The sequence below is a fragment of the Dysidea avara genome, chromosome 10, assembly GCF_963678975.1.
Source record: "Dysidea avara chromosome 10, odDysAvar1.4, whole genome shotgun sequence".
NCBI classification, from domain to species: Eukaryota; Metazoa; Porifera; class Demospongiae; order Dictyoceratida; family Dysideidae; genus Dysidea; species Dysidea avara.
In genome coordinates, this window is record NC_089281.1 from 24,307,158 (window position 1) to 24,321,404 (window position 14,247).

Sequence of the window (14,247 nt, forward strand, 5' to 3'; positions counted from 1 at the left end):
CCCCCTATAGAGAGGTGACCTTTCTATGCAGGTGGCTGCTAAAACAGTTTCCATTTATACATATTACTTTTGTAAAAATTTCATCTCCTTCAGCAAACTATTTCTTGAAATTACGTACTTCCAATCATTTTTCTCAAATGTTTCCAGATCAGTCATTTTTCAAAAAAAAATCCTGGAGGAGTATGTTCCCCTTTGCTGGCATTTTGCTACACAAGCTCTCTCTTCACTTTAACTGTTTGGACAATACTGACAATATAAAAAAAATAGTTCTTTTAGCCACAGATGGGGCATATTATAGAAAGCTTTTTTGTGCAGTCTCTATACTAGTTCACTCCAGTAGATCAATCAATTGATTGATTGATTGATTGATTGATTGATTGATTGGTTGATTACTATTCTAACCTCTCAACCCATTCTTCCTTGTTGGAGTAACAAAAATGACATGTAAAACACATCCAGTAATAAGGAAGTTTGTCCACAAAATTAGAAATTTGTGACATTGTTCTTGTTGAACTATTTGCTAACCAAATATAATATGTAGCACAGGACTATACTGCTTACAATTTGTGCCTTCAAGCTTACACTGGATTGTTAAGTTCTATATTCTTGAAATTGGATTTTGCTATTTGTTATATCTGCTCTTGCTATTTTTATATCTACTCTTGCTATTTGGTATATCTACCCTACTAAATATTTATAATAGTATAGCACTTCAATTATACACATGTAGTCATTGCAAATCATTTTCCTTAAAAATTTTAAATTAATTATTTAATGTTGCCCACTGACCTTACTGTTACTACACCAGTTGCTCAAACATTCAATTGACTGCTGCTCTTACTGAATCAGATATTGTAAACCTCACATGCTATAGCTGTATGTATAGGGTTTGGTAAGTGTACAAGGCCTCGAAAGCTGTTGAACAAACTTATTTTTTAGATTGTAGGCCAAAATATTAGGACCAGAGTTTTTGTGACAGACACCTGGGTGAGCAAGATATTTGGGGCAGGGCTATCATGAATATCAGTCTCTCCCAGTCTAATTGACATTCAAGGCCACAGAAAGGAAATCATTTAATGATTACCTTTCACCCAAGGAATCTGGCACAAATATGGATGTGTATATGATATGTATGTTATGCAGGGGCGGATCCAGTGTTTGACATAGGGGTGCACCATGACCTGGATATAAAGCAGGGGGTCTTGGGGGCACAGCCCCCAAAGCTTACACAGGTACAGTCATGAGTTCAGCCATTAGCCTAAATTAAATTGTCGTAAGAATGACATACAAAAATTGTCATAAGAATGACATACAAAGGACCAAGTGAATTTAATTTGCAAAACAAATGCTAGCAAGCTACATAGCTTTAGTGTGCCAATGGGTTGGTGCTGCAAATGCAAGTTTTCATAGGATTCTTAGTAGTGTTACATGCAGTGACTGTTCTATCAGAGTATTTCTGCTCTATTAGAGTATCTTAATCTTCTGTATACAATCTTCAATTTTGGGGATGGGGCAGAAGGGGCACATTCCAGGGGCGGATCTAGGATTTATAAAAGGGGGGGGGGGCTAACTCAAGGTACTAATCTCTTGGGTAGAGGTGTGTGAAGTACACTTCCCAGCATGCTTTGCATGCTGGAACTAGGGGGGTCTGGGGGCATGCCCCCCCAGGAAAATTTTGAAAAATAGATGCTAAAATACTGCAATTTGGAGACATTTCCACATAAAATTCATAATATTTTCTGCCCGTAGATATTTTATATACTGCCTTTAGATTATAGGTATGGCTCTCTGAAGCATTTTGCTAATGGAAAAGTTTGGGTAGATACAGACAACCAAATACATGATGCATCCCTCTCACAATTGCACAACACTGAATAGGTGCATGTTAGAATAATAATGTTGAAAGTGGAAAATTTTGAAATTTGAACAATACAAGATTGAATCTGAGAGCACTTTCAATGGAAATTGTGTACCTGAATTAAGTATTGCCATACATATTAACTACACAAGTTGATGAATGAAGCCCTTTAAACAGACCAATGCACTTCATTGTATGTATAGGTGCAGGTAGATTTGGAAAAATTCCATAACAGAACCAACTACATGTTTCCAGTGAATGTTCTATTAGAGTAGTTAGCTGACTGCTCTATTAGAGTATCTCGATCTTGTACACCTCAAATGCTGATCCGGGTCCTTGTTGCATAAACTTTAGCATAAATCCACTGATAATACCTTGGAAAGATGTTTATAAGGTGGTTTAGTATTTGTATTATTAGTGATCATATAATTATGCTAAGACAAACTTCCATTATAATACTCAGCATATTGATCAAGTAAAGCCTAAATATGAAGGGGGGGGGGGCTTCAGCCCCCAAAGCCCCCCCCCCCCCCCCCCTGGATCCGCCCCTGCATTCCCCCTCTGGATCTATCACTGTTATTGTGATATACAGTGTAATATACACCAAATGCATCTGCAATGTGATGTTTTCAGACAAGAGTCCTGCAACTGCCAAGCTCTTATGTGAGAGGAGGGAGGGAGATCTTTATAAACTGTGTCATCTATATAATGAATTTCAAATTGTAAACCTCTGGAATATGTGCCTAAGTACCATGCCACTTTACAAAAGCTGTAGGGTTTCAACGTGTCATGCTCAACAGTAAATACCCGGTGCACATTTCAGCCGACACCTTACCTGTGGCCTCACTTGCATATAATTATACTTAGTCCAATATAATAACTCCAACTATGGTTTCATTTTTACTTGACTATAGAAGGAGATAATTAATGTTGTTTGCTGCTATTCATCACCAGGTTTCTATAACCGACTCTTACTTGGTGAGAATTTACTGAGAAACTAATGCTCACATAGAGCTAAGCTAGCACAGCCAGCACAGTTGATTTTTGCAGGGAAGCATTAAATACCTGTCCAAGCACATCATCATGAGTTAACTATTAATCAAAGTAATGCCTGTGATGATTGATGGTCTGAAGAAATGTTGATTGCAACTCTATTGTTTGGTGATAACTGATAATTGGTATTGAATATATGGAATAAGAAAAAGGGAAATGTACTGACAATATATTATCTATATACTATATAGAGGTGAGACATTTGCTGGCTGCATTCCAGTTACATTACAGGTATTGTTGTTGCTGTCGCAGGGATGGGTAAAATTTTTTTCTGGAATTTGATGCTTAATTGCATGACTCGTATCCATTGTGTCACCAAAATTATAATTTTTTTATAACATGTGTTCACATATAGCTATCATGGTTCTTTTTGAGTGTGACAAGTGCATGCCAACACATACCAATACAATATGTTCTTTGCCAATGGGTGTTGTTCAATAGTCTTGCAAGAAAATAAACATTATCTATTATATATCACCAAACTGTGCAGATACAAGAAGGTACAGTATGTGCATTAGTTTCATACATATAGTAAACTACATTCAATAAACCTAAAATTGTGTGCGTGTGTGAGTATGTGTGTGTGTGTGTGTGTGTGTGTGTGTGTGTGTGCATACAATTTTTTATGTGTGACAGACTGTGCATGTAGTTATATGTATGGGTGTGTCTAGTATTGCAAATACTAGCTCAATCAAAAATCTATTACAACATTTCACTGATTCCTATTATATTCTCTAAATCTGTATTCGATGATGATGAAATTTTCCAAAATGCTTTTGCAATATACAGAGCATCTTGCACTTCAAGATCATTTCCTTTTAGCATAAGCTCTTGTAGTCTAGTGTTTTGAGATACAACATGTGTGATGTCATCAGTTGCCTTTGATGTACAGTGGTTGTTCCGTAGACTTAACCTAACCAAGGTTGTGGTGTTCTTCAAACCTTGTAGAACTTTTCTGGTACCTTCTAATTGTAGAAAATTTCCGTCCAGGTTCAACTCTTGCAGTTGAGTGTTACGAGACAAAACAGCTGCTATACTGCCTGCTGATTCACTAGTAATATTACTGTTTATTATAATGAGTTTTTGTAATGTTGAAGAATGGTGCAGTGAATTTGATAATTTCATGCAATTAACTGGTGAAAGGCTGCCCATTTGTAGCTCAAGTTCTTGCATTTGAGTATTATGTGATAGAATATCTGCTATATCATCTACTGCTTCATTACTGATGTTATTGTTTCCCATATATAATTTATTTAACACCGAAGTACTTCTTAAGGCTTTCGCAAATTTAGCAACACTGTTAGCTTGGAAATAGTTTCCTTTCACATCAATGTCATTTAATTGTCCGTTATTTAATAAAACCGTTGCTATGTCATCTGCTGCTTCATCAGTAATTCCATTGTTACTGAGATTCAACTTGTTTATTGTTGAAATATTTTGCAATGCCTTGCAAACTGTTTCACAACCTGTACTTTGAAGATCGTTTCCACCCAAATCAAGTTCTTGCAATTTGCTGTACCAAAGAACACTTGCTATGAGTTTTGCTGCTATTAAGTTAATGCTACTGCAAGCCATTTTTAATATTTTCAAATTTAAGAAAACTTTCATTGCTTTTGCAATTTTTGTTGCACCTGTTGTTGTAAGTTTATTATTGCTAATGTCAAGTTCCTGTATTTGAGTATTTCTAGACAAAACCATTGCTAAGACATCTGCTTCTAAATCAGTAATGTAATTGTCACTCAGAAAAAGCTTGTTTAATGCTGAAATGTTTAGTAGTGCTCTGAAGATTGCTGCACAATCAAATGCTTGAAGATGATTTCCACTCAGGTCAAGCTGTTGCAGCTGGTAATTATTTCCAATTATATCTCCCATTAATCTTGCTGCTACACTGTTAACCTTGCTATTAGCCATTTTTAGTACTTTTAAATTCACATGTTTAGTAGTTAAACTGGTTATGATCTGTGCAGTGCTAGGTATATTCATCTTGTTGTTGCTGAGATCCAGTTCTTCAATTTGGGTGTTTTGAGACAGTACAGTAGCCATATCATGCGCTGCTTCATCATTAATAGTGTTTCTGCTGAAATAAAGCTTGGTTAGTGAGGTAATCTTTTTCAATGCCCTACAGATTATTGCAGAACCACTAGCTTTGAGCTTATTGTTATTTAAGAATACCTCTCTTATATTCCTGCTGCAAGACAGAATAGCTGCTACACCACTTGCAGTTGCATCACTAATACAATAGTTATCGATCCCAAATCTTGTTAAAGTTGTAACATTATTACACATGGCATCTACTATACTATGTGAAGTGTGGTACACATGAAATTCTTTCCCAACAAAATGAATCGTCTTTAAGTGTCCATTGTGAATGACAAACAATTCAGTTTGGTTTACAGAGTTTAATCGTTGCACTATCTGCACAAGGCAGTGAACCACACTATAAGCATTTTGTTTTGTAGCATGTAATAGCAAATGTAACTGATAGTGTGTCAAGTTGAAGCCACAGATGTTGTTGTCTGTTAACATCAAAAAGTTCATACTTGCAAGATGAAGAATGTATTTATTTGCTATTAAATCATAAATTGTATCAGCTCCATCAGAGACATTGGTATCACAAATTGTTACTTCTACATTGGAGCTTCTGTATTTTTTAAAAAGTACAATTAAAAATGATTTGCACAGGGTACTTCTAGTCACACATACTTTCAATAAATTGGTTCTTTTCAGCCAAAACTTCACCTTCTTCTGCTCTACAGATGGAATATGACAACTGACTATGTACACATCTCTAACATGGCTGCTGAGTATTGGCATTTCATTCCAGTTTACATTGTACATGAAGCAGCTTGCATAACTATAGCTAATAACTGAAAGAGAAATTTTATCTGGCCTATTAGTTAAGCACAAAGCCTTTTGAAGTCCTTTAATGAAGTTGATATAGAAAGTTTTGTCAATTCCATCAAGAAAACACTTTTGAACCTTCCAAATTAAAATGATGCTTACAAGCGTAGGTATCACTGCAATCGTTAACCGATTAGATGATATGTTTAATGTCTTCACTGTTGAATATGCACCATGAATAGTGAGATAGTGATGGGCAATTTTGCATTCAGCGTCGGTAATATTACATCCTTCAAAATCTAATTCAGTCCAACTATTAGGAATGACTGTCAACTGACCCATTAACTGATAAAATACATCAGCAGCAACTTGACAGTTTGGTAACTTCCATGCAGTTATTGATGGTTCCAACTGGAATGCTAGTGCAATCTGCTTAGCAGTAGGATTGTGTCCAATCAACATACCATTTGTAACCACCAGTGCTGAAACGTTGTCAGAATAGTTTGTTATAAACCTCACCAAGTCACTTGTACTAATGTTAATAATGCCGTGTATGAACAATTCTTGTATTAAAGCTCCAGTGACAGACAAGACTGTGGTATATTCACTCAAGCAGCTGTTGACAATATAAAGTGAAACACAATGGGCAAATATATTTTCTGTTTTAAACTGAGAAACATGTAAGTTACAGTCACACAAAAACATCATCAATTTTTGATTAGGTGTAATCACTGTAGCAATATCTTCCACTGTAGTTTTAGTGGCAAATAAGGTATTACCTTCAACTAATGTAATTTGTAAGTGACAGCTGCAAGTTCTATTGTACACAATGTGCTCAAATAAGTTGTCCAAAGCAAATTTACCAATGTTGCTGCAGATGTGCATATTTTCCTTCCATGAGCACATTCTTAAGTGATTAAAACTCCTAACACATGCACCAAGATTCAGTAATTCCAAGGGTGATATTTCATTACTCAGTGAACGTGTGATGACAACTCCTTGGATCTTGTCCCTGCTAAAGACAAGCCTTACATCAGAAGTGCTCTCACTTGGTAAAGAAAAATCCACCAAGCCATAAGCAATTACATCAGATAGAAAGGGATCATGAATAAACAGATTGATAGGCTTATGCTGACTGGATAACACACTTACAAGTGCTGAAATAAAACTGCCAGAAGTGCGATTGCCAACTATATGAAGTTTATTGATTTTTTGTTTGATCAATGCAGCATACCATTCTTGAACTTCGGTGGCATTTGGGTCCCATCTACATTGTATGAGATACACACTTTTCATCTCTGCTAAACTCGACAGAAGATTAAGCACCCTTTTCTCCTCCAAGTTATTAATGTAAAGAAATGATCCAACAACAAGCAGGTTTATGACATTTTGATTCTTACATTCTATAAAATTCTTTTCAACCGAAGCAAACAACTTGTTGTGGGTAGTATGACTAAGAATAGCATCGTCAGTAATGATCACTTCTGATGTATGCCAAGATTTGAATAAATCAAACAATTTAAGCAAACTGGAAAATGTCAATTGGTTGTAAGAAAAGTCAACCATTTTAACACTAATGATATCACGATTATCTTTATCCAAGAACCTCTTACATAGAAAATCACAGCCTGTGATTCCAATACTACACTTTGACAGGTTAAGTGTCTTCCACTGTTTAGTAATAGACCTACAAAGAAAATATGCAAGAGTGTTAACATCGCTGGGAAGCAATGTTTGATTACTAAGATCAACTGCTTGATCTTGGAGAAACCTTCCAACCAATGTTGCAGCGTCTTTGTTTTTAGTTTCCTCAAGACAATGAAATAAATGCAGACATTTGATTTTGTTATTTAGCAGTTTACTAGAAATGCTAAAAGTTGAAGATATTTTAGTAAGCAATTGTATTGTGCTACCAGATAGAAAATGTTTTAATGCAAAGGAAGCAGCACCAGTTATGCCTACATATATAGTCCAAGTGTTGTAGTAGTGTTGGTCCCAAAAGGTCTTTTTAAGCAAAGCAATTTGTTTTTTATGTGGTAGTGTAGAGATGTGATATGCTGCCATGTATTCTTGAATTGACAAATGAAGAAATTGAAATATTACCTCTTCACGATTGGCTTGGATATCAAAGTACTGAGTAGCTTTAAGCAACCCAAGACCACTCCAGTTGACTGATTCTTTAGTCAGATTAGGACAGAATGATCTAATTTCAGCTAAAGTAAATACTATTGTATCAGTTTGCAAGGCATCAAAAGCAAGTTGTGCTAGTTCTTTGAACACTTCACAATGTGGAAATGGCAAATCAGAGATGCAGCAGATGTCTGCAACATTTTTTTCATTTGCTTTTCGAAGGAAATGTCGAATTGTTATTTCAATGAATGCTTTGTACATTTCTGTTTGGGTTTTTGGTAATGTTGTTGTACCACCTTCTGTAAGACAAAGTAATATGGTCATGTTCAAAGGAGTATAACAAAGTGCATTGATTGTAGGATTAGACTGCAAAAATTGTTGAAGAGTGTCAACTTGATCATCCTTACCTTGCAAAGCTTTTTTGATATAATCAAGTCTGTCTTCTTCAGCAAAGCCAACTATTTCTACTCTACAGTCTACATGGTTATGAAGATGTGATGAAGCTGTAGGCCGAGACATAATCACTAAGCAACATTTTGGAAATACCCTGCGATAGATTATATCTGCAATGAAAGATTTTCTTCTGTCCTCATCAGACATTTCATCGTATCCGTCAAGAACAATTACAAGATTTTTGCCCTCTGTTTGAAGGAGATACTTTGTAAGACAGCCAACCATTTCATTACTTTTCACAATGTACTGTAAAAATCCTTCAGTAGATGTTAAATTATTCATATTGCATTCACGCAGAAATATTAAGAAGAAAAGCTTTTTAGTGGTCAGCAATTGATTTTTAGCCCACTGAAATGCAATTTCCTTTGCCAGAACAGTTTTACCTATTCCAGGTGCACCTTCTATAAGAATCATATTAGGCACTATGGTAGATCCATCTGTGGTTGTGATAGATGCAAAGATATCAGATATATTTTTAGTTGCTTTGGAATGTTTTCCATCATTCTCAACTGTTTGTGATACCAAATCAAGCTGAAAATTTCTCACTTGTTGCGTGTCAGAAATTACTGCAGCATTAGTGGGTGATTTACCACTGTTGTGAATGAGTGCTAGTGTTGTATAGTGTTTGGGTTGATAAGGAGGCCAGTCGTCCTCGGTAGAGGAAAACCTATTGCTGATATATTGCTTACGAAGATGATTGATTGAAGCATTAGCAATTGTCAACATGTTTACAGTAGTACCTGTAGGTAAAAACATTACATACTAAATAATGGTGCAGCAAAAAAGCGTCTGTGTTTGCATGTGCAATTCATACCTGCCATTTCTTCAGGTAGTTTGTCAATAGCCCTAATAAGGACCTCCCATGTTGTATCATTATATGTGTTCTGTTCTAGCCAGTCACTCAACATCTTACTACAACACTCCTCACAGTTGTTAGGATGATCATGTTCTATGATGTTCATCTGATGTTCCTCAATATTGAGTTGTCTACCTAACTGTCTCCACTGTGGGGCCCATCTCACCACCACATGATTCTCAATATCTTTCATGTTTGCCCTCTCCATTTCTACACAGTCGATAAAACTGGATGAAAATGTCACTGATTTATATGTAAATGTTTATGGCATAATAGCAAGAGGTTAATATTACAAAGGTTGACTGACCGTTTTATTAAGCTATATATCATAATTAATTTTTGATGTTCATTGACATGCTAAAAGCAGTGTGTGGCTATATTTAAACTATCTGATATAAAAAAGGCTAAATTTATTATTGTTACTATTAACACTTTACAGTGACCAGCACTAAATGGATACCTGAGACACTGCCCCTGGTAAAAAAAAAAGTTTGAAAATTATTATGGGAAATTTGTAGTGTATATTTGGATCATTACCTGTTTTCAATTTTAAGCTATTTAAATAGTACATATTCTACAGCTTCTGGAAGTTGCACTCTCAACCCCCCCCCAAGAATTGACTTTGTGCTCCCAAGAGTTATATTTTATACATGCAGCCATACAATACAACTTTCATGCTGTGCCCCAGCTGCCATATGTTAGTTCTAGAATTAAAGACGATGAAAATAATGTAAAAGATGCAGTTAATGAATTCACCTCACAAGCATGTATTGATATGGCACTTAAGCACGGTCAGTGAGGTAGGTTGCTACCCACTCTTCACTTGATGTTTGTCAGTATCACAGCAGATTAAATACTGATTGTTTCAAAATTTTCACTGGTGACTGAGATAAAGTTTAAAATGTGGTCTATGTGAAAGGTGGGTCTCTGACTGTGAAAACTTGAAGCCTACATTTTAAAGTGTAAGATCCTAGGACCCCCAGCATGTTCTGAATTATACAAACACACGTAAGCACAAATTGTAAACACTGTGAATACTTTCACTGCAGCTAGCTTGCTGTACATACTCATACTGGCTGTTAATAAACTTATAGCCTGTAAGGTAGAGGCACTTTTGATTGTAATCTTTACAGAACTGAATTTCATAACATTGTAATTGTATATTCATAACTCTTTGCACAGAATACCAGTATATGCTATATCACTAGTAACAAGCATAAACCTAGGCTTGCTATAACAGCACTAAAACAAAAGTACTCTAGGCTGACAACAAAAACTGCAATTAATGGATACAATGTGCTTCACTGATTATGCCTTTTTAAGAATCACATTATAGGGTAATCATCTTAATTCTGCCAAATGAACTATGTAACCAAATAAAGTCACAACTTACCTATAACCTATATAAATAAGTGAATAAAAGCCATACAATTAATGCATGAAAGCTGGTATAACAACAGGGAGGCCAGTGTTGATATCATTCCACTAACTCAATTAATGTGCTCACGATTCATGGAGACATTCAGAGCTAGGTTAGTCACATACATAATAGAAAATGTCATTCTCATTTTAGACAATGTAATGCTTACCAAATCTTGCATCCACTACCCACTGTGTACATTTTCAAGCACTACAGATGTTAGCAAAATTAACACTTGAGACTTTAAGGTGTGTTTAATTGCCAACAAAATACTTCTATATAATATTATGTTCTGCTGAGCACTAAGAGGGACAAGGAGCAGTATCTTCGTACATCAATAACTTATTTATAATTATGTACTACAGTGGAACCTCTCTTGTCTGGGCTGTCTGGTACATACTACTGTCCGTATCTCAGAAATGTCCGTAACTAAGAATAACATGCTAACGTGCTAAAGTGACTAACTAAAAGCTATCAGTTAATGCTATGTAATTAGTTGGCAGAGGTGGAAGTCACTACAGGGCATTCATGGTCACTTACCTGGGCTGTAAAAATGCTAGCAACCAAGTGGTAGTTATTATTATTATTATCATTATTAAAGATAAACAAGCCACCAAATAGGTAAACAGCAACCTTTAGGCTCCACTTCTTGTGCTTTCATCTAAACTTTGTAATATATGCAATAGTCATTTGCATTGGCTTTGTATGATGCCTTTGACACCTTGCCTGTGAGGGTGTAAAAGATGTTTGGAAATACATCATGTTTTAGTGTACAAGTACTACGTTACCCCTAACACTGCATACTTAATTTGCAGGTGAACTCAATGTCACAGTTAGGGTCATAGTAGGTGGGTCCATATCTAACTTTGTAGTGGGTATAAAAAGAGATCATGCAAGGAACCCATCATAGATGATTCCTTTGATAGTTGATCTCAGCTCTACACATATCCTGAGACATTATTGATATAGCTACGATGGAACCTCCCTTATCCGCACCTCTATTATTCGGACAGCCCAAATTAGTCAGGTGGCTTGTAGTTTATTGACCACAATGAAGTTTGGTTCACAAGACTAGAGTCTACGTACATATGGCAAGACTGTGACAAACTTTACTTACCAATCAGCTTTTGTGTACTATATTATTATTATTATTATTGTTGTTATTATTATTACTATTAAATATACACACAGCAATGCTGGAATTACAACTAGATGTAAAAAATAAGTTATATCCCACACTTTAGCCAAAAGGTTAGGATTTTAATGTTCTGTCACAAACCGACGTAAAATATGACAGGAACTCAGTAAGACACTCTTCTGCATCTTCGGGATGAGGTTAGCATGATAAATCTGTAATGTTTGTAGTTGATCTTTTAAACCTTCAGGAATAGAGCCAAGGGAACCAATGATAACAGGAGCCACAGATGCTCTTACAGACCACATTTTCTGAATATTATTGTTGTTATTATTGTTATTATTATTATTAACACTTTACAGTGACCAGCACTGAAGGTCTGACAGCAACATGTGCTGCAGCCTTAAGATTACCTAACCTAATTTCAAGGACTTAGACTTAATGACTTGACTTGGTGACTTGACTTAATGACTGAAAAGGTATAACAGAAAAGGGGCCAAAGTAAGGAAAACAATCCCTCCAATCCCAGGAGGTCACCCAATGTCTAGTCAGGGCCACACTCAGTCTTCCTCCAGGAGGGATGGGTCTTCTTCCTTAAACCTAAAGTATATATTATTAACACTTTACAGTGACAAGCACTGCAGGTCTGTTACCTAACCTAATTTCAAGGACTGAGACTTAATGACTAAGTCCTTGAAATTAAAAGTGGCTGCGTGGTAAATTGACAAACTCTGAATTGTCCTGCCAAGTTGCTTGGTATAATAATGATTTCATGCATGATCTAGACACTATATCAGCAGTCTAGCTATAATAGCTAGCTACATCATTTTGTTCTGTTGGTGAGCCCATTTAGATACATAATGCTTTGCCAAATTTATCAATCTGAAATTTCATACAGTGTATAAAAAACATCAATTATTTCACTTTCAGTAATTTGTAATCCCTATAGTACGGTATACAGTGTTTGTAAGAGTTAAGCACATTTATGACAATGTGATCAAACACTCTCACTTCTTATTGCCACGCATGCACCATAAGAAACTCAACAATAAAACAATCATCCTTCCTCAATAGCATATAGTAGCTATTAGCTGCTGGGTTGATTACAAATAATTAATTCTGTGGCTAAAGTAGGACCGTCTGTGTTGCATATATATATATATATATATACATCAGTTTTCTTTCTTGGATCTGCTATACAAAGTACCAGTAGAGGTGCACCCACATAAAGATCACGGCAGTATCGGTATTGGAATTGGTACCAATAACACAATATCAGCATCGGAAGAAAGTTGACTTATTTGCAGATATTTCACTTAATGAACTTAAGTAATATAATTGCTCAGACTTTTATATATGCTTGATCTTGCAACACTGTGGGTAGAGCATAAAGCTGAAGGTGCTTATTGTTTTACAACGGCAAAGGGTTTGATTCCCAACAAGTAATATAAGCTGTTATTTTTTTCTTTGCTCAAATTTTTTCATCGTACTGTTTTCACAAGTCTTTTTTTTCTTTCTTTCTACAAAAAGTTTTGGCAACCATCTTTTTTTTGTTCGGCATAATGTTTTTACATTTATTGTAGTGTCCCTTTTATGTTCAGATGCAACCCAGCGCTAAATAATATTGGTATCCGTCAGTATCGAAATTGGTAATCTTGAAACTTATACCAGTTATCAGTACAATGCATATGATTGGTAAATTTTACCTTTTTTATGATTGCTCAGTATAAATAATAAGTAAAATTAGTTTTATGTCTATACATATCAATCTCATGCATGCCCCACCCCCACCGCCATGCATGCATGGACCCTTATCTTGGGGATTTAGTTACTAGTTTTAGCTATGGGCAAATCCCCTATGCCGGCATGGAATCCCTAGCTTATTCTGCGCACAGTACTAGTCTGACTGCCATCTAAGTAAATATATCTTGAATCTGCAGCTACTTAACTGCAACTCACTTTTATGACTAGCGCGAAACTCAGCCAGTGCATCACGGGACTCTCCTTTGGAGTTTCCGCCGTCTGGTTCTGCCATGTTGCAAGCGGTGTTGAACCCGGTTCTTGTTTTGCAAAATAATGAGTACCAATAAACTATATGCTAAGAATAAGCGGATGTGGGCGTGAGGCGAATCCACAAATTATCCTCCCACTGATTATTTGCATCAACCAAAATGATTAAGGGAATTTTCCAAGGTTGCAGGAAACCCCCTTTGAAACTATAACGCGCACTAATCCTTTCACGTGATAAATGACGACTGCCTCACGTGAATAGCTATGTATAGTTGCAAAGTTTATATTCAGCATAGACCAGGGGTGTATTTGGGGGGGGGGGGGGGGGGGGGGGAGACAGTGGTGCAATGTAGGAACCTTACAACGATTCTTCACAAGGTTATGCATTGAAAAGCATTATTATTACTGATGGAGATACCCTGGCCTAATAGAACAGTCAAGTGTGCTCTAATACAGCAGTCAAACTACTTCAATAGGATATTCATAACGGA

At 36.0% G+C, this 14,247-nt stretch overlaps 1 protein-coding gene across 1 annotated transcript; it reads right to left on the reverse strand.

The window, feature by feature from the left end:
- Positions 1 to 3,577: 3,577 nt before the first annotated feature.
- LOC136236585 (protein NLRC5-like) lies at positions 3,578 to 13,820 on the reverse strand. The gene is made up of 3 exons (XM_066026797.1): positions 13,706 to 13,820; positions 9,150 to 9,401; positions 3,578 to 9,075 (listed from the first exon to the last, which is right to left on the reverse strand). The coding sequence occupies exons 1-3, from the start codon at positions 13,779 to 13,781 to the stop codon at positions 3,614 to 3,616; spliced, it is 5,790 nt and encodes a 1,929-aa protein (XP_065882869.1). The 5' UTR covers positions 13,782 to 13,820; the 3' UTR covers positions 3,578 to 3,613.
- Positions 13,821 to 14,247: the final 427 nt, after the last annotated feature.